The sequence below is a fragment of the Mustela lutreola genome, chromosome 5 (assembly GCF_030435805.1).
Source record: "Mustela lutreola isolate mMusLut2 chromosome 5, mMusLut2.pri, whole genome shotgun sequence".
Taxonomy (NCBI): domain Eukaryota; kingdom Metazoa; phylum Chordata; class Mammalia; order Carnivora; family Mustelidae; genus Mustela; species Mustela lutreola.
Window position 1 is genome coordinate 83,445,223 of NC_081294.1, and position 20,600 is coordinate 83,465,822.

Below are 20,600 nucleotides of genomic sequence, written 5' to 3' on the forward strand. Positions count from 1 at the left end.
CTTCCCCCTCTCTCTCTGCCTGCCTCTCTGCCTACTTGTGATCTCTGTCTGTCAAATAAATAAAACAAACTCTTTTTTAAAAAATCAGGTATTTCCTCTGAAGTACTTAAAATATTTTACCTAAATTTGAATTAACCAATTCACTATGTACATTTTTTGTTTTCACAGTACCATTTTCAAGTATATTCCTTTATTCCCTTAAATTCAACCTGTTAAGTTTCTTTGAAGAAGACATAGTAGAAATATTTTATGATTGCTAAGCTCACTCTAAGGAGTGTGTGAAAAAGTAATAGAGTATAATATCTTGTATTCTACAGATTGATTTTTAGGTTAAAGGTAGTTATTAGTCTTCAAATAAATTTCTATCAGTTATCTTTGTGTTTCTGACAATATATTTTCCTGTTACCAACTATGTAAAATTACTGAAACACTATATTCCTACTAAGCTTGGGATTCCTCATTTAATTCTGTGGAACATTTCCCAGTGCAGAATCATGGATTTTGATGTCTAGAAAAGTATATCGATATCTGGTAGAGTCACTGAATATTGTCTGGGGTTTCTCTCCCCATATGTTTTACTTTGGTTTTCTTATATTCAGTATCTTACTGCCATATTTCAACATACAGACTTTCATCCAAAATACTTGTCATTGGGATACTTGTAATAAATAAATTTTCATCCTTTCTTTAAATGATTCTTTATTGAGTTCCTGCTATGCACCAGGCACCATTTAGGCCCAGGAGTGTTATATGGTGTGCCAGGTACCTTGGATTCTATGATAAATATGGCCAATAATTGGAAGGTGTAGCTTTTTTATTTTCGAATTGGGGTTTTAGTTTAAAACTTAAGATTTTTCTCCTGGCAATACTCTTAATGACAAAATCAGGAAATTACAGAGTAGCTAAAATTTCAGTGTGCTGAAAGACTGTCATCACATGACTAGAGTTAACATTAAGAATGTAAAAATTTTGCTCTCAGGCATGTAAGATGTACAAAAGACTTAAGATAGGAGCATAAACTTGGGATGTTTGCAGTTTGAAATTATCTAGTCATTCTCTTCCCAATCAGAACTAAACTGAATGAATATAAATTGTGACCAGCTCATCTTCACCAATATTGTAACCTAGTTGATTTAAGAACAGCTTATTTTGGAAAATTTCTGATATACACCAAAGGAAAACAAATACTGCAGGAGTCTTTAGGTACTCAGAGGCTTCAACACTCCTTGATATAATAGGTTAATCATGCTTCATCTATAACTCACCCCTCACTTGATTATTTTAGAAGCACCCCCAAATGTAATATTTCATCAGTAAAAACTTCAGTGTGTATCTTTCAAAGATAAGGATTAATCATATACCATCACAGTACTTTATCTCATAGTCCCAAAATATTTATATTTACTGTTGTCAAATATCCAGTCAGCATTCATATTTCCAAATTGTACGATAGGTGTCCTTTCATAGCTGATTCATGTGAAACTGCATCCAAACAAGGTTATGTATTATATTTAGAAGATACCTTTCTTAAGTCTTTAAATCTTAAACAATTTCCCTTACCTCTTTTTTGGTTTTTCCTTGACATTTATTTAAGAAACAGATCATTGTCCTGAATAATTTTTTCATATTCTGGGCTTGGCATATTGCATCCCCTCGTGTCATTTAACACATTTCTTCAGGCCTCTATATTTCCTGGAAATGGGGGGCTAAATTTGGAGACTTTAGGTTTACGTTGGTTTTTTTTTTTTTTTTTTTTTTTTTTTTGGTCATGAATATTTTATTGATATACTTCCTACTTCAGTATTTTATGATGGACATAATGTGGAGTTTTTTCATTTGCTGTAAATATTGATCAGTGTATACAGGTGTTTTCGTTCTGATTCATCCACTTAAAAGTTGCTTATGGTTTCAGCAGCCATTTATGACCACTGCTTAGATATGTTGTTTCATTAGGGGTTAAAAAGTGTGATTCTAATTCTGTAATTTCTTGTACGTTAATTGACTGGCATTCTACGAAGTGAAACTCAGTATTGTTAACCATTTGGTTAACCTGAAATGCAGTTTTTATAGGAAAGACAGGATAAATACTTGTTTCCTTTCATTTGTCAGTTTTCAGAATAATGACCTGCTTTCCTAGTATCTTCCAAAAGGAATCATTATGAACTCATGGATTTTTAAAATTTTAATTGTAATTTTTAAAAAAGATTTTATTTCTGTGAAAGAGAATGAGAGAGAGAGAGAGAGCATGGGGGAGCGGGCGTTCAGAGGGAGAAGCATACTCCCCGCTAAGCAGGGAAGTGATGTGGGACTCCATCCTGGGACTCAAGGATCATGAGCCAAAGGCAGTCGCTTAACCAACTAACTGAGCTACCCAGGAGCCCAAACTCATGGATTTTTTTTTTTTTTTCAAACTCATGGATTTTTAACATGTTTAATACGTTTCACCCCATTGCATCCTTTTTGGTGCTCACATTGTTTCATCTTTGACCATGGGAGCCTCTTCATGTTGGCTCCTGCAGATTTTGTTTTTTGATACACCTAGTGTTAGATAGTTTTCTTGCTTCTGGAAGCACAATGTATATATATATGACAGTATACCAGGTTCATCTTAATTTTCTGACCAAACTTAGAATCAGCTTTTTTATCTAAGGAAGCTTTTTGTTTTTAAATAGTATTTAGAGATTTCAGTAGTGTTGTTGAAGAACGTCAGGCTTCATTTGAATAAATAGCCTTCTTCCTGAAATGAAATTCATGCTGTCATGCATATTGAAAGGACATTGTGCAAATTAGCCTTTGACTTTTAGTTCTCATATGGACTGAGAATGCACTTCCCCATTTTTCTCTTTAGTATACTCCTTAATTCTGTAAGAAATTCTGCCAATAGGTCATTCTTACAACTGTTATTAGATGCTTGATCTATTAGATTGTTTTTTAACATAATGATTGAAAGAGACTTTTTTAAAGATAAATATTGAAAGAATTGGTGTTAAGTGCAGTTTTGTGTCTGCTATACAGTATGATTTGTCACTTGTACCTTTGCTTCGCATGTAGAAGGATGGTAAAATTTAGTACCTCTGTTTCCCTTCTACATTTCCTATGAAATCAGGTAGTTGCTTTGTGGCTTGTTCTGTTAAAGTTTATTAAAAATCTTTTGGAGGGGCACCTAGGTGGCTCAATGGGTTAAGCCGCTGCCTTCGGCTGAGGTCATGATCCCAGGGTCCTGGGATCGAGCCCCGCATTGGGCTCTCTGCTCAGCAGGGAGTCTGCTTCACTCTCACTCTCTCTGCCTGCCTCTTTGCCTACTTGTGATCTCTCTCTATCAAATAAATAAATAAAATCTTAAAAAAAATCTTTTTGAAATTTATAACTTTTAAGGACATTGATTGGGTGTAAAAAAACTTCTAAATTCGTTTTATTTTATCTTTTGCCACATTGTGAGTGTATGACTTTAAGTATAAAGTACTGAGTAATAATTGTAAATAGGTCTCTTGGGGTAATCAGTAGAATAATAGTAGTAAGTGACTGATGAAAAAACTGCTCCTTGATACTTCTTTTTAAATCCTGTTGTATCAAATTTGACTTCATTTTGTCAGACATTCTTCCATTAATAAATGTGAGCACTAAATGTCTTTTCTTTCAAAAAGTGATTCCTAATATCTGAGGTAATTTCATAAATACACTGATTGGTCTGTGTATCTGGGGTTTTGTCCTTTTTTCTTTGACTGTACTTATTATCCATCTGCTAAGGGGTAACAAGTTTTCACTATCTTGTTTAGTTTTTCTCTTTTGAGTGTTTCTTATTCTCTGTGAGGGTATGTTCTGGTGTATATGTGTGTGTGTGTTTAATTTCTTTTTTGATCTTTTTTCTGCTGTCAGAAATGGGAGTATGTTTTGTGTGAACCTGAAATTATGTGAGTTTGAGGAGAAGAGTTTTTGTTTTTAATGGGTATGACAGTCTTCACAACTACATGTTTTATTGGATACAAGTCTCTACCGTCTCAGGGTTTCAGGGCACCTTTGTCTGATAGTGTGATATGGTTGACTGTTTAGTTTTGGGTATGGTTAGCACATAGTTTTTCACTTTAGATTACAAAAGATGGAGATTATGCAGTCATACTATCTAATTCTTGCTCTTTATACCTCAGTGCATCCCAGCCCAGTTGTATGTCTTTTTCTTGAGTTAGGAAGAATCTCAGTAATACCTTTCTTGACTGCCATTCCCATGGATGTACTTTCTCTGTTCTTGGCTGAGGTCTCAGGAAGTATGGCATTACCTGAGAAGCTTGTGACTCTCATTCCCAGCTGCCCTCCTATTCTTTCCTCTGTAGGACAGCCCATGTACTCTCGTGAACATGGTGCTGCTGCATCTGAGCGACTTCAGTTGGGGACACCGCCTCCTCTGTTGGCAGCTCGTTTGGTGCCACCTCGAAACCTCATGGGATCCTCCATTGGGTACCATACCTCAGTCTCCAGCCCCACCCCTCTGGTCCCAGGTAAGCTTTGCTACAAATGGCCATCCACCTTTTTTGATCTTTTGTACCACAGCTTGCCAGCCTACGTGGTGACTGACCTACTGATCTACTGTCACCGATTCCTATTAAACCTCTTAGGTTGTTTTCTTTCCTTTTTCTTTGCTTCTTTGATTTGTCCCTAGTGGTTGCTAGATGATGAGGCCTCCTGTGTGTCTGTTACCTCTGGTGTCCTCTATATTGAGTTTTAGTGCCTCAGGAACAAAAGTCATGCTAATTCTTTGAACTAAATTTTAATCCAATAAATAGGAAGAGGATATCTAGTTGAATGTTTTCTAATCAGTTTTATATTTCAAGAAAAACTCAGTTAATTTTTTTAAAAACAAACATCTGATTTCTTGGTGATCAAGGGTGAACATCTTTTCCCCCCACTCTGCTCCATGTATGGACTGGCTGTGTATAACATAGTGATTTCTTGAAAACTCTTCCCTCCTACCTACATGTACATGTTGAAGACCTATGTGGAGTGCTTCGTGGGTGTCTCATGAGGTTTTTAACATTTCTCCTTTTGCCTTTGGATCTCCATTCATCGTAATTAACTTAAGGACTTTGAAGTTTCTAGGAGTTCTATATATTCTCAGGAATTAGAGAACAAGGTCATTTGATTATGTAACTTCTTTAAAACTCTCTGCAGCTGTAGGAGATTTAACTATAGGAAATCTTCTGTCAAGACTACCAAATGGTAACTGAAAACGTTTTTTTGTAATAATTTGCCGATCTTCTGCTTTGAATCATGGAACTGATTGGCCATTAATAAGGATCTGAGTGTCTCTTACCTTGTAGCTGAAACTTCCTATGAATGTCATAGAGAATTTTTCCACTAAGAAAATTTTTAAAAAGGTGCAGGAACTTCTAAAGAACAGTAGGGAAAACCAATGTCTTCACTTAATCTTAACTGTTCTTTGATTTTATGTAGGATAAAGAAGATGTATACTGTTTAGAGATTAACACGCAGAATTTCTTTAACACTAACAAAATATTTAGCATTAGAATTGTAAAAATTAAGTATTTAGTTTTAGAGAAAACAAAGGGAACATGATAAAGGTGGCATTGATGTGTGGTGGTAGGGAGTAGAATTGTGATTACTTTTAGACATACAAAATTCATCTTACTTATTTAGCTGTTTGAAAGAAAGCATTTGAAATGTTCTGTGTATGAAACCAGCTATTGTATCTGCATTTTAAAGTGTAGATAACCAAATAAGCAGATTGTTTTTTTACCCCTAATTAAAAGAGTACCTAGAAATTGGTGAGGCATGATAACTGAGGAAACCCAACCAGTCCTTTATATGTGGTGTTTATATATGTGCATGCTTCTCTTAAAAATGTTCATTGATGTTAGGATTAGGTGATGGATATAGAGGATAAAAATGAATAGGTAAATAAATGGAACTCTCTACGTAGTCAGGAATGGATCTGTGTATCTGTGTTTTGGGACAGGAGCATTTTCAGTTCTTTCACTTCTAACAGGTATATCTATTTACTGTAATTCAGATATGTATGTATAGGTCAATATATTTGTTGAAGAAAAATATTTTTTGCAGTTGTTTATTTTATTAATGAGAAATTAACTTCTCTCTGATTTGTTACGTGTTTTGTTGTTTTGTTTTCCCACAGATACGTATGAACCAGATGGTTATAATCCAGAAGCTCCTAGTATTACCAGTTCTGGTAGATCTCAGTACAGACAGTTCTTTTCGAGAACACAGACACAGCGCCCAAACCTGATTGGCCTAACATCTGGAGATATGGATGCAAATCCAAGAGGTGAGACTGCCTCATATTTACTTTGATGCTGTTGTTACACAGGAGTTCAGTATAGCATTCCGACCTCACTAAAGTCCGGAGTTACGTATATATTGTCTTTTTGAAGAGTGCTATGTAATTATATCAGATAAATGTGTTTGAATAACTATATCTCCAAATTTTATTTTAAAGCTATAATTAGAATATATTTATTTTAAAATAAAAGTAATACTCATATTTCTTAATTCTTATTTTTGTAGATCTTTAGGCTGGTTTAGCTGTTTACTGGGCACTGTGTTAAATATTAGGTAAAGAAAGATGAAATGACATGGTCCCTTGCCCTCAAAGAACTGATCACTTAAAGGCCTACTTTGTATCCTATGAGCTGTGCTTCACACTAATAACTGAGAATCTGAAACACTGCAGTAAAATTATCATTTGATGTTTTTTAGTATTTATGATTACAACCCTATGTCTGGACCTTTGCAAAGAATAGTTGCAAACTTTTAAAGACTAAATGCAAAAAAATAAAATAAAGATAAATGCAAGTATTTACCTTAAATATGTGTTGATGTCATCCTTTCTCCTTCCCTCAAAAAGGGAAGGCTAGAAAGTTTAATGACATTCCAGTTCTTCTTACTTATATAGTTTGATTTGTAATATTTAATTTGAATTTGAATGACTGGCCATGGGCCATCCTAATAGTATTTTTCTGTTAATTATATGGGTATCCTTTTTCCTGTTCTTACCTTCTTTCCTATCTTGCTTTTATTAACTTTTCTTTAGTGCATTAATATCAGTGTTACTACTGCAGACTAACAGTTTTGTGTCAAGATGAAGCCAAATGCTTTTATATGTATGAATGTCTTTTATTCCTTTCCTATAACTCCTTGAAAAATGGTACTATATTTATTCTCTTTTTATAGATAAAGACACTGAGGCTTAGAGAGGTTAAAGATCTTGCCCGAGGTTACACAGCAATTAATGACAGAACTGGAACTTGAACCCAGGCATATCTAATGAAGAATGTGCTTTTACCTTCTGTACTATAATGCATAAATTATTACCAAATTATTTGAAATTAGTGGGAAGATCATATCCTCAGAAATTCATGTTTTCCTTTTGCCAGTAGTGTGGTCTTTGTGCACATTCATGTATAGTAATTCATGGATAATCTCACTCAGATAGAAGTCTTGTGGTTTTTTTACAACAGGCTTGGTTTGTCATGTTGGCAAGTCACCAAAATTCTAGCTATATATCTCTTTCCTTATAAAATACTTCAGTAAAGAAAAGCACTGAGCAATGTTAAGAGGTAATCCTAAGTGTTCTAGGGAAAATATAACGGCATCTCAAATTCTAGAATGCTTTATGCCATCACAATTGCTATCTTCTCCAGTAGGCTTCTAAAAACAAAGGCTATAACAGGGCAGAGACCATAGTTACTTTATTCACTGATTTACACATAAGGTCTAATATAATTGTTGGAGCTCTAGCAACTGCTGAAGAAATAAATGTTAAATGAATGAACTTGCATCACAATTTCCCCGTCACACAGTGAAATGGAATATACTACCCCCACCCCTCATTCTTACCCTAACTTCTAGCCCTACATGTTACTCTTTGCTGTGTTTTACCTTGGTGGAGTTACGAAAGTTAAGGAGAATATTGAGACTATATCAGGCGTAGATTTGTGTTACTTAATTTTTTATTCAACACACCTCTTCCTGTCCACAGATAGGCCATTGTAAGTTCACTTTCTCTAAGTATTTTAGTCGTGGGACGCCTGGGTGGCTAAGTTGTTAAGTGTCTTCCTTCGGCTCAGGTCATGATCCCGGGGTCCTGGGATCAAGCCCTGCATCAGGCTTCCTGCGTGGTGGGAAGCCTGCTTCTTTATTTCCCACTCCCCCTGCTTGTGTTCCCTCTCTCGCTGTGTCTCTCTGTCAAATAAATACAAAAAAATCCAAGTATTTTAGTCGTAAATGTTGTTAATGAAATATACCAGTTTATAGTATTGGCTTTGGATTTTCCTCCCAGCTTTTGAGTTTGAGAACTTTTAAACCTATAAAAAAATAAAGAAATGCAATAAACACCCGAATACCTTCGCTTAGGTTCACCATTTGTTATGTGTAGTCACCTTTGGGTGTGAATGCTTGCTTGTATACATGCACATTCTTCTCTTTCTTCTTCCTTTCTCCCTTCACTTTTTTTCCTTCAACTACTTGAAAGTATATTGTAGAGATTGAGCACTTTGGATCCTTTATTTTACATCCAAGAGTAAGGTATGGTCCTATATAAGCATAGTCTCGTTGCTATACTTAAGAGAATCGTAATTCCATAGTAATAATCCTATCTGAGTGGTTCAAGGTTTTGTTAAATCACATAAGAATACAAATAATTTCACTCTATTTATGGTGCTAAGTTCTTTGATTGCTTGCCCGAGGTGATAAGTATTAGATTTGTCCTTTGTAGTGTAATCATTTGTGGAGTGGTACTTTGGCACCACATAAATATCTTGCTCTCGGGGTACCTGAGTGGCTCAGTCAGTTCTGCTGGAATTCAAATTCAGGTCTTTGACTCCAAAGCTTGTATTCTTTCTTCTAAATGATGTGCTTCCAGGGGCTGCTTAGTGGCTCAGTCATAAAGTGTCTGCCTTCAGCTCAGGTCATGATCCCAGGGTCCTGAGATCCAGGCCCACATCCAGCTCCCTGTTCACCCAGGTGGCTGGGAGTCTGCTTCTCCCTCTCCTCTGTCCCCCTTGCTTGTGCTCCATGCACATGTGTGCACTCTCTCTTTCTCTCTCTCACACGTGCCTTCTCTCTTTCTCTCAAATAAATAAATTCTTTAAAAAAAATTTCTAAAAAATCTTGTTCTCTAACAATTTTCTACTGGAGTTTTAAAAAAGTTATTTTTTTTGCATTCTTTAAGGATCCTTGCCCAAATCAGTTTTTGATTTAATTTATTTATTTAAAATATTTTATTTATTTATTTGACAGAGAGAGATCACAAGTAGGCAGAGAGGCAGGCAGAGAGAGGAGGAAGCAGGCTCCCCGCTGAGCAGAGAGCCCAATGCGGGGCTCGATCTCAGGACCCTGAGACCATGACCTGAACCGAAGGCAGAGGCTTTAACTTTAACTGAGCCACCCAGGCACCCCCCCGCTTTTTAAAAATATTTTATTTATTTATTTGACAGAGATCACAAGTAGACAGACAGACAAGGCAGAGAGAGGAGGACTGAATCAGTTTTTACATTGGAGTTGCCAATGACTTTTTAAACTTGGATATTGTATTTTTAACAGAGGAGAAAAAAGGAGGCCATTGATAATTTTTTCTGTTAAGCATTTCTGAAAAGGAAACGGTAGTTGGGTGCTATTCACTTTGCTTTTTTAGCTTTTTTTTTTTTTTTTTTTAAAGATTTTATTTATTTATTTGTGAGAGAGAGAGAGTGAGAGCGAGCACAGGCAGACAGAGTGGAAGGCAGAGTCAGAGGGAGAAGCAGGCTCCCTGCGGAGCAAGGAGCCTGATGTGGGACTCGATCCCAGGACGCTGGGATCATGACCTGAGCCGAAGGCAGCTGCCTAACCAACTGAGCCACCCAGGCGTCCCTGCTTTTTTAGCTTTTAAGCTAAATATTTTAATCATTTGAAATTCCCCCAAATACTGTGCATTGTTAATAATGTTAATTTTTCTTTCCAACAGCTGCTAACATTGTCATCCAAACTGAACCACCAGTTCCTGTTTCAATTAATAGCAACATAACCAGAGTAGTTCTTGAACCAGATAGCCGAAAAAGAGCTATAAGTGGTTTGGAAGGGCCGCTCACAAAGAAACCTTGGCTTGGAAAGTAAGATAATTTGCTACTTAGTAACATCTACTTGGTGTTTTTGTTATTTTTGTGTGCATTAGTAAACTCATAAAATTAAGAGTTGTCATTAATGAGTTTCAAACTATGTGTCTCAAAAGTTAGGGTTCCCAGAGACATCATTAGAACATCTTAAAAATGGAAGAGCTAACAGAATATTAATAATAGATACTAGTAATTTATATTTGCTACAAATAGGTCTAGCCCGGTATTAATTATCGAGACACTGAAAGTGAATAGAAAAGAAGAAAAACTTAGGTATTTTTGCGGAAGCTGAAAAACACTTCATAAAAAAATGATGTTCTTTCCTTGCTTTAATGTTAGACTCCTTGGTAATTGTGGTGGATCTTTTTAGTATATAATTTTAAATCTCATTTGGGCCTCTTTCATTTTATGATCTTTTGCCATTCAGTTTTCTTTCTTTCTCTCTACCTCTTCTGTTCCTATGTAACGAGGAAGATACGAGAATTATTTAGTAATTGCTGCTGAAGAACGTTAACTAATTTCCCAGGAATATAAGAATGTCTTCCAGATGATGCTTTAATACATATAAACTTGAATTATTTGTTGACCTTTTCCGTGGCTAGGCATAAGGTGGGGGAATTAATCAGGATCTGTTAATATTCTTTTCAGGCAAGGGAATAACAGTCAGAGTAAACCGGGATTCTTGAGAAAGAATCAGTATACAAACACCAAATTAGAAGTCAAGAAAATCCCTCAGGAATTGAACAACATTACCAAGCTCAATGAACACTTCAGCAAATTTGGAACTATTGTAAACATCCAGGTAAATGTGGCTAGGTTGGTGACAGAATTAATGTGGTTTTATGCATTTTTGAAATATTCTTGTCCGTTCACTTTGCTTAAAAGAGCCATTAATTAGTGTGATTATCTCTGGTGCATGTTTTAAGCTCCACTGTATAGCCCTTAACCCAACTTCATGATGAAATTGTTAAGCTGAATTTTTTTTTTTTTTAATGCATTTATTTCTTATCCTCAACTTCTTCCTGAAAGACACAGAGGCTAGTTGGTGTATTTTTGTTCATAGTGCTATTCCTGGACAAATGACTTTCTAATCTGCTTTATTAGTATTCTAATTAGGTAGGTGAGATTTTTGTTAATTTCTAAGATTGTAATTTTGCCTATTGAATGACTCTTATATTGTAGTGAAATACTAGTTTTGTTAAGGATGGTTCTACTCTTAAGAATTTTTGGCAGTGTAACATGTTGTCTAATATCTCATATAAATAGTAGCTTTGGTATTCTGTCTCCAATTTATGAATTTGTGGTTGAGTGTTATGCTGTAATTGAGAGTACTTGAAGGCCTCATTAATTTTCCATTTCATTTAGTCACCCCTGTTAGTTAATGTTGTCATCAAACCAAAATGTGATTTATATAACGGAGTTTAAAAAATAGTATTAGGAAATTTGATATTTCAAAGAACTCAAATCTTTTTGAAAGAATTTTTTTTTTTGGAGATTTTTTAAGCAGTTTTTGGTCCCTGAATGTAGTACATGTTTAGTTTTATAGATGATTTGGAAATATATTAAACAAAAGTGGGAAAAAAATCACCTCAATCTTATTACTTCTGTAGTAACAATTACTAATATTTTAATGAAAAGACATAGTGTTTGTATGGAAGAACACATATACGCACATATACACATGTTCTCTTTAAAAATACACTCTTTAAGAATATATACCAAATGTCTCTGACTACCTTTTATCTCTTACATGTTTCCTAGGTCATGATTGTTTATAGCATTAAGAAAAATAAGATGGCTTAATGTAGTTTGGTAAATGAGTCTTGTCTGGTTTCCATTAACACATATCACAGACTTTGTGGCTTAAACAGTAAAAACTTATTTGGGTGGAAGTCCAAAATCAAGGTGCTGGCCAATTTGGTTCCTGATGAGATTCTCTTTCTGCTTTGCAGATGGCCACTTTCTTGCTGTGTCCTTGAATTGTGGAAGGGGAGGGAGATCTCTTTCTCTTTCTATAAGGCTTCCAGTACCATCTGATTAGGGCCCCACTATTATGATTTTTAACTTTAATTCCTTCCTAAAAGACCTATCTCCAAATGTAGTCATACTGTGGAGGCTTAGGATTTCAACATAAGAATTTGGGAGGTGGGTCATAAATCAGTCCCTAGCAATAGACTGTAATTTATTTACTTTTCTTCGTTTTGGGGAATTTCTGTTTTTGTTGTTTTATGTAAAAACAATGCTGTGGTGAGCCTCCTTGTCGCTGAACCTTCATTATTTTTTTTATGATGAATTGCTGAATTAAAGGGAGTTTTAAGACTTTTTATTTGAGCTGCCAAATTGTTCTCCAAAAGGGTTGTGCCAGTTGATACTCCTAAATGCACTGTATGAGGCATCATCAGTACTGTAATATGGATCCATTAAAATTTTTTTAGCCAGTTTTGTAAGTGAAAAATTATACTTGTTTTAATTTCCTTTTTTTAAATAGGTTTCTAATTTGTATAGATCTTTTGCATTTTGTTGTTGTTGTTGTTTGTTTGTTTGTTTGTTTTTTGGATATACTTATTGTCTTTGCCTGTTTTTTATGAAGGCATTTATGGTAGTGATTTTCTAAGCCATGGCTTGTCATATATATTAAAAATACTTTTTCTATTCATCATTTAGTTTAGGGCATATTTGGAATGACAGATTTTAAAATTTTATGTGGTAGAATCTATTATTCTTTGTCTTTATGGATTCTACTTTTATAGGAATGCATAAAAAGGTTTTCCAAACACTCAGATTATACCCATACCCACCTTTTTTTCTTTTGTGTTTTTATTAAGTTTTTTGTTTATTATTGTAAAATAGTTTCTTTTTCTGGAGTTTATTTGAATGTAAGATATCCAGAAGGGATCTAACAACTTTTCCCCAAGTGGTTAGGTAACATTATTAGGATTATTTGGTGAATAATAGTCTTTTATGTATAATTTTGGAAAATATGCATTTTATCTTTTAGAGGGATGGAGAACTTTATTTAGAAAGCATTCAGAGTGGATTTCAGCAGGTTGTTTACTTTTTAAAAATATATATATATATTTTTAAAGATTTTATTTATTTATTTGACAGAGAGAGAGAGGGAAGCAGGCTCCTTGCTGAGCAGAGAGCCCGATACGGGACTCGATCCGAGGACCCTGAGATCATGACCCGAGCCGAAGGCAGTGGCTTAACCCACTGAACCACCCAGGCGCCCCTACTTTTTTTAAAAAATATTTTTAAAATTTATTTGACACAGAGAGAGAGATCCATAAGCAGGAGGAGAAGCAGAGAGAGAGAGAGATGTAGGCTCTCCACTGAGCAGGGAGCCTGATGCAAGACTTGATCCCAGGACTCTGGGATCATGACCTCAGCTAAAGGCAGATGCTTAACCACCTGAGCCACCCAGGCAGCCCTCTGATCTACTTTTGAATTATTTATCAATAGTTTACTTGAATTTAACTGTTTGTTAATTTCTGTGGGGTTTTTATTGATGCTTTTGTTTTTTCTTACAGGTTGCTTTTAAGGGAGATCCAGAAGCAGCCCTTATCCAGTATCTTACCAATGAGGAGGCCAGGAAAGCCATTTCCAGCACTGAAGCAGTTCTAAACAATCGATTCATTCGAGTTCTGTGGCATAGAGAAAATAATGAGCAGCCAGCACTACAGTCTCCAACACAGCTACTCCTGCAGCAACAGCAAACACTTAGTCACCTGTCACAGCAGCACCATCATCTGCCACAGCACCTTCATCAGCAGCAGGTGCTGGTGGCCCAGTCTCCTCCCTCAACGGTACATGGGGGTATCCAGAAGGTAAATCATTGAATCACAGAGAATGACAGGTCCTTTAGTCCCACCCTGATCTAGATCATTATTTCTCAGTTTGGGTCCTTACGTCTTCTACATTAAAGCCACTCAGTTTTATCTGCAGACAGCAGCATCTCATCTCCTCAGAACTTATTAGACATGCATTTTCTTGGACCTCACCCCACCTTATTCAGTCAGAATCACTATGGTTAGTGCCTAAGCAAGCTCCAGATGATTTTTAGGAACCTTGAAGTTCTAATGCTAGTGTTAATTACCTGGGTACAAATTCCTGGGCCTTATCTCCCCAAACTGACAGAGTCAGTCTCCAGGTCTCCAGTCTCCAGGAGGCCCATAAATCTACATGTTTAAAGAAATATGCTTAGTGATTCTTCTCAACACTAAAATGTAGTAACTGTCCACTTCCAAACAACTTTGGATCTAGAACTTTTGCTTTGTTTTGTGTTAGAATCAGTCATCCTTATACCCACTCTTCTGTCTTAATTTTTCCATTTAGAAAACTCTTTTAAAATGCCCTTAAAACTTTCTAGAACTGAAACGTAAACTCCAAGAAAATGGGGATTTTTGTCTGTTTTACTCATTCTGTCTTGCATGCCTAAAACAAGGCCTGGCGCTGTTTGATAGACTTGAATGACTAGATGAAGGAAGGAAAGAACAAACTACTGTGCAGTAGAGCCATTCCAATATTGATGATAATGATAAACCTTTTCCTAGTGTTCTCTTGTTTCAGTTAAATGCATTCAGATTTTTAAAAAGGAATTCTTATCATACATAGTCTTCATTCATCATCCTTTTTATTTGCACCTAAACCTGGATTTCTTTTGTCTCTCTCCCTCTTCATGTTAGAGCTCAAAGGCAAGTGCTTCCCCTGGATGTTGGCCACATGGTGTATTAAAGTGATACTGTCACCTTTGTGATCTATTAGACCCAGTTCTGTTATTGTTAAAAGCTACCATTAGTTAAAACTCCCAAATCCCTGAAAGGGAACATTGGAAAAAATCATTAGAAATTTTTATCTGTATGAGCATATATACATATATGCATGCATTTTGGTATGACATTTTTCAGACATCCATAGAAGTATGGATAATGGCAGTCATTTCTATATCTACCACTTAAAAAATAAAACTTAACGGGTAATTGAAGCACCCTCCCTTCTCATTTCCTTATTTTCTTCCCCATGGTAATCACCACCCTGAATTTGTATTATTCCTGGCATTTTAAAAACTTTGACCACATATGTGCTTATTTTGTGTGCAGATGATGAGTAAACCGCAGACATCGGGTGCCTATGTTCTTAACAAAGTTCCTGTTAAGCATCGTCTTGGACATGCAAGTGGTAACCAGACTGACGCATCACACTTATTGAGTCAGTCAGGTGGTGCTGGAGAGGATTGCCAGGTCCGTATTACAGATTATTTAAAGCTGTTTAGTGACAGAGAGAAATTAAGACATTGACTTTCATCCAGATTTGTAATGTCTTGTTTCTTCAATCAAGGTAAATGTGAGAGCTAACCTGAGTGTGGCAGGTAGACTTCTCTAATTTCTGTGATTATGCTAGAAATGGGCAGTTAAATTTTTTTTCCTACTCAAAGTGAAGTAGAAATTTGAAGATTTTAACCACTTATTAATAGGGAGATGTCGTTCTTAGTCTGTTTCTTTTCCTCTTTAAATAAGAACATAATGAAGAAGATTCTGTTGTAATCGGAAGTCAAACTTTGGAATATATTTTAAGAAGTTTCTTTGCTTTAGGAATATATCTGTATGGTGACTTTCCACAGTGGTGATTATTTCAAAGAGGGCCTGAAAAATTCTGAAAAAGAACAAGGAGGTACTAGCGCTAGCCCTACTAAATAGTAAAAAATATTATGAAGTCTGTATAACCAAGTCAGTTGATACTGGCACATGGATAGACTAAGAGAACAGAATAAAAGACAATTCCTTGCAAAAAGGAATTTTTAGATGTCAAAACAGTATCTTAGGCCAGTGGGGAAAATATGGACTTTTGATTGATGGTACATGGATAACTGGATAGCCATATAGAAAAGATAAAATTAGATCCATTTTTAAGTTACATAATAAGCTAGGATAATTTCCAAAAAGATCTGATATTTAGATGCCGATGGAAATGTCATGAAAGCAAATTTGGCAGTGTCTGGCAAAATTATGTATACATTTATTCTAAATCAGTAATCCTCCCCCTCAGAATGTATGCCAAAAGTATATTCGTCAAACTATGAAAAAATATATGTACAAGACTAGTAGTTGTAAGCTCTTTATGATGATAGCAAAAGACTGGAAACAACCCAGATGTCCATCAGTAGGGGACTAGTTACTTAAAATGTAATTGTACATTCATAGACTAGCATATGTGCAACTTTACAATGGAAAGAGAAGTATCTTCATATGAACCATGAGGTGATCATCAGTATATACTAGGTAAAAAAGAAGAGTAAAATGGAACAAAACATATATAGTCAGCCCTATTAGTATAAACAAGTAGGTCCAATGAACACATATAAATATTTGCTTATTGATAGGAATAAAAATTCCTAAAATTAATTTGAAAAAAATTTTTTTAATTTCTAAAATTTAAATCTTGATGGTTACAACAAGAAAAGAAGAAACTAGACAACTTTGACTATGTCTGGTTTTGGAAATTTGTCTTGGAACCATGTAAATGGTGAATGCAGTTATAAAATAAAATGAAAAAATTCATCTCTAAAAATTAAAAAGAAAAGACAAATTGACTGATGTTTGCATAAAAGGCTTTAAAACACAGTTACTTGACTATATATTCATAGTGAGATAAACCCTGAGGACAAAAAGCAATTAAAAAAATTTATTTATTTGAGAGAGAGAGAGCGTGCTTACGCACGAGTGTATATGAGCATATTGTGGGGATGGACAGAGAAAGGGAGAGAGAAAGCCAAACAGACTGTGCACTGAGCTTAGAGCCTGTCCATGACCCTAAGATCACAACTTGAGCTGAAACCAAGAGCTGGAAACTTAACCAACTGTACCACCCAGGCCCCCCGACAAAAAGCAGTTTTTAAAAAGTATTTTTTTTTTTTTAGAGATACTGTTTATCTATTTGACAAACAGAGATCACAAGTAGTCAGAGAGGCAAGTAGAGAAAGAGGGGAAGCAGGCTCCTCGCTGAGCAGAGAGCCTGATGTGGGGCCTGACCCCGAGATCGTGACCTGAGCCAAAGGCAGAGCCCTAACCCACTGAGCCACCCAGGTGCCCCTGCAAAGTATTTTTTAACAGTCATGTTGTTGGCAATGTTGGTATTCTGAAGCTGGTTTGTTAGCATTGTAGGTTAAATCAAATGGATTATATTGTCACTGACAACTGAGATTTTTAATGTGGTTGAAAAGAAGTATATGGTAGATGAGGTTAAGTAAAAACACTGTAGTCCTGCTTTGAATTGAAACTATGGTTGATCCTTGAACAACTTGGATTTGAATTGTGCCAGGTCCACCTGAACATGGAACTTTAGTATTTACTTTTCTATATACTTGTCTATCTGTTTATGGTTTTATTTAAATTAAGTTAGTTAACATGTAGTTTATTATTAATTTTGGGGTAGAATTTAGTGATTCATTAGTTGCATAGAAGACCAGGGCTCATTATATCAAGTGCCCTTCTTAATGCCCATCACCCTGTTGCCCCACCCTTCTACTTCCTCCCTTCCAGCCACCCTCAGTTTGTTCTCTGTAGTTAAGAGTCTCTCCCTTGTTTTTTTATTTTATCTTATTTATTTATTTGACAGAGAGAGATCACAAATAGGCAGAGAGGCAGGCAGAGAGAGAGGGAAGCAGGCTCCTTGCTGAGCAGAGAGCCTGATGCGGGGCTCAATCCCAGGCTCAGTCTGGGATCATGACCTGAGCCAAAGGCAGAGGCTAAACCCACTGAGGCACCCAGATGATTTATCTCCTTCTTCATTTTTATAATGTTTTATTTTTCGTTCACTTCCCTTATGTTCACATATGAGTAAAATCATATGGCATTTATCTTTACCTAACTTATATTTTGCTTAGCATAATGCATTGTAGTTCCCATTGTTTCAAATGACAAGATTTCATTCTTTTTTTTCTTTTTTTTTTTTTTAAAGAATTCTTTTCTGGTACACGGTTATGTTTTTAAATTTATTCAGATAAGTTTATTTTATTTTATTTGAAGATTTTATTTATTATTTGAGAGAGAGGGAGAACACGAGCAGGGAGGAGAGGAAGATGTAGGTTCCCTGCCGATTAAGGAAACCTATGGGTGGCTCAATCCCAGGACCCTGAGATCATGCCTAAGCCAAAGGCAAATGCTTAGCCAACTGAACCACCCAGGTGTCCCATAAGATTTCATTCTTTTTGATGGCTGAGTGTATATACACACACACAGACACACACTCCCCCCACATCTTTATCCGTTCATCTATTGATGGACGTCTGGGCTCTTTTAAATATGAATTTTTAAAATAATTACAGTAAAGACTGTAAATGTATTTTCTCTTAGAATTTTCTAAATGTTTTCTGTAATTTATTATCGTAAGAATACAGTATGTAACATACAAAGTATGTGTTAATTGTTCATGTTATCAATAAGCCTTCTGGTCCACAGTAGGCTATTAAGTTTTGGGGGGAGTCAGAAGTTAAATATATGGATTTTTGGCTGTGGGGTGGGGCATCAGCACCCCTTATAAACTCCTGAGTTATTCAAGGATCAACTGTATTGTTACAAAATCAGATACTGTTTTATCTTAAAAAACAAGCAATAAAAAAACTCTAGAACATTGCTTAATTCTGCTCACTGAAAAGATCTGGAAATAATAATCTTTCCAAGGGTATTAATGACCCCCTGCCCCCTCCCAAGCACTTAGAACCAGGGGTTCTTGAAGAAATGGCTATCCCCAGATCTAGGGCTAACAGTATTCTAGATGATCCTAGAATATTTTATCCATCCAGAAAATGAAGTTGTGAGAGATTTCTAGAATCCTGTCAGAGAATGAGAAATTGTCGTAAAGGCTGTAGATCTGTTCCTCACTGATTTAAAGGACATTCATAGGATAGCGGAATGTCTTAACCAGAGTATCATAGTAATTCTGTGGTGAATACTGCAGGATGAGTGACGTGTTTTCTTTAACAATTTGCAAGAAAAAGAGATGGGAAATGAAACAGTTTTACAGGAGACTTAAGAGATATAACCAGTGTCAGTAGATGGACCTTAATGGGAAAAAATGTTTAGAAAATTATAATATAATCTTAGGATGTGAATATCTAATCATATTAAGGAGTTACTGTTTTTTAAGTGTGATGATGGTATTGTGGTTATGTTTAAAAAAGAGGTCCGTATTTTTTAATGATACAACTGAAATATTTACAGATAAAACAATGCAGTGTTTCGGTATGAATGTGGAGTTGGGGATTTAAGTAAAACAGGATTATAATGGTCTCCCCTTACCTGCAGGGGATACTTTCTAAGACACCCAGTGGATGCCTGACACCATAGAAAGTACCAAATCCTAATATTTTTTCTGTATATCTCTACCCATAATAAAGTTTAATATATAAATTAGGCACAATGAAATGAATAACAACGATAATAAGGTGGAACAATTATAACAATATACTTTAATAAAAGAGAGGTTGCTCTCAAAATATTGTACTATATTAGTACTTGTTCATGTGATGGTGTGAGGTGATAAAATGCCTATATGTTGAGGTAAAGTGAGGTGAATGATACAGGCATTGTGACGTAGTGTTAGACTACTGATGACCTTCTGATGAGTCAGAGGGTCATCTGTTTCCAGACTACAGTTGACCTCACGTAACTGAAAGCATGGAAAGCCCAACTGTGAATAAGGGGAAACTAATGTATTTTATGTCCTAATAATTGGTGGTGCTTAATGATGGATACATCAAATTGGTAATATAACTCTTTTGTTTTAAAAATTCCATTATAAAAAGATACCAAAACAAAGACAGTTATACATTTGGAAGTCAGACAGCCCTGATTGACTTGACCTGCCTCTTACTGGTGTATTAGATAACTTGGGAACATTGGTTTCCTTTTCAATAAATTGAGTTGCTATGGAAGTTGAAAAGTTTCGTGTTAGTAAAGCATGGAAGGGGAGTGTTTAATATGTACTACAGTGCTTAATAAATTGAAGGTGCTGCCATTTTTATTTTAATAAATAAGAACATGAATTTCAGCTACGTAGGGTTCCTGCTGTACTTCAGAGACTCTTGTATAGTTAAAGTAGCTTAATTTTGAGGATAGTTGACTACTGTATGATTGAGAGAAGTTTTGTATATGGTTATGAATAGTTAATGATATTATTTACACAATTGAAGTTTCTGTGAATTTCTCAATATTATATTCTTTGTCCCTTCAATTAATAATAAATAATTAATAGTTAATAACAACAGTTAACTCTTGAGAGAAGTATGATGGAGAGAAGTTTTGTGTATGGTTATGAATATTTAATATTTACACAATTGAAGTTTCTGTGAATTTCTTGATATTATATTTTTTGTCCCTTATATATTTAATTAATAATAATTAAAAGGAGCCTATGTTAGGAAAGACTTGAACCAGCAAGATTGTACTATATCATGTAGTTCTGTGCCTTAAGGGAAGACTAACT

General features: G+C 35.4%; 1 protein-coding gene across 5 annotated transcripts in view; it reads left to right on the plus strand.

Annotated features, from left to right (window-relative positions):
• The window catches only part of RBM27 (RNA binding motif protein 27), an 81,191-nt gene that overhangs the window by 36,360 nt on the left and 24,231 nt on the right, over positions 1–20,600 (plus strand). For 3 of the 5 annotated variants that reach the window (XM_059174954.1, XM_059174957.1, XM_059174955.1), the window contains exons 9-14: positions 4,329–4,493; positions 6,146–6,295; positions 9,971–10,115; positions 10,767–10,920; positions 13,649–13,945; positions 15,218–15,358. In XM_059174954.1, coding sequence (XP_059030937.1) covers positions 4,329–4,493; positions 6,146–6,295; positions 9,971–10,115; positions 10,767–10,920; positions 13,649–13,945; positions 15,218–15,358 — 1,052 coding nt within the window. The remainder of the gene's footprint in view (positions 1–4,328; positions 4,494–6,145; positions 6,296–9,970; positions 10,116–10,766; positions 10,921–13,648; positions 13,946–15,217; positions 15,359–20,600) is intronic. The other 2 variants (XM_059174958.1, XM_059174959.1) reach the window with 1 other exon arrangement.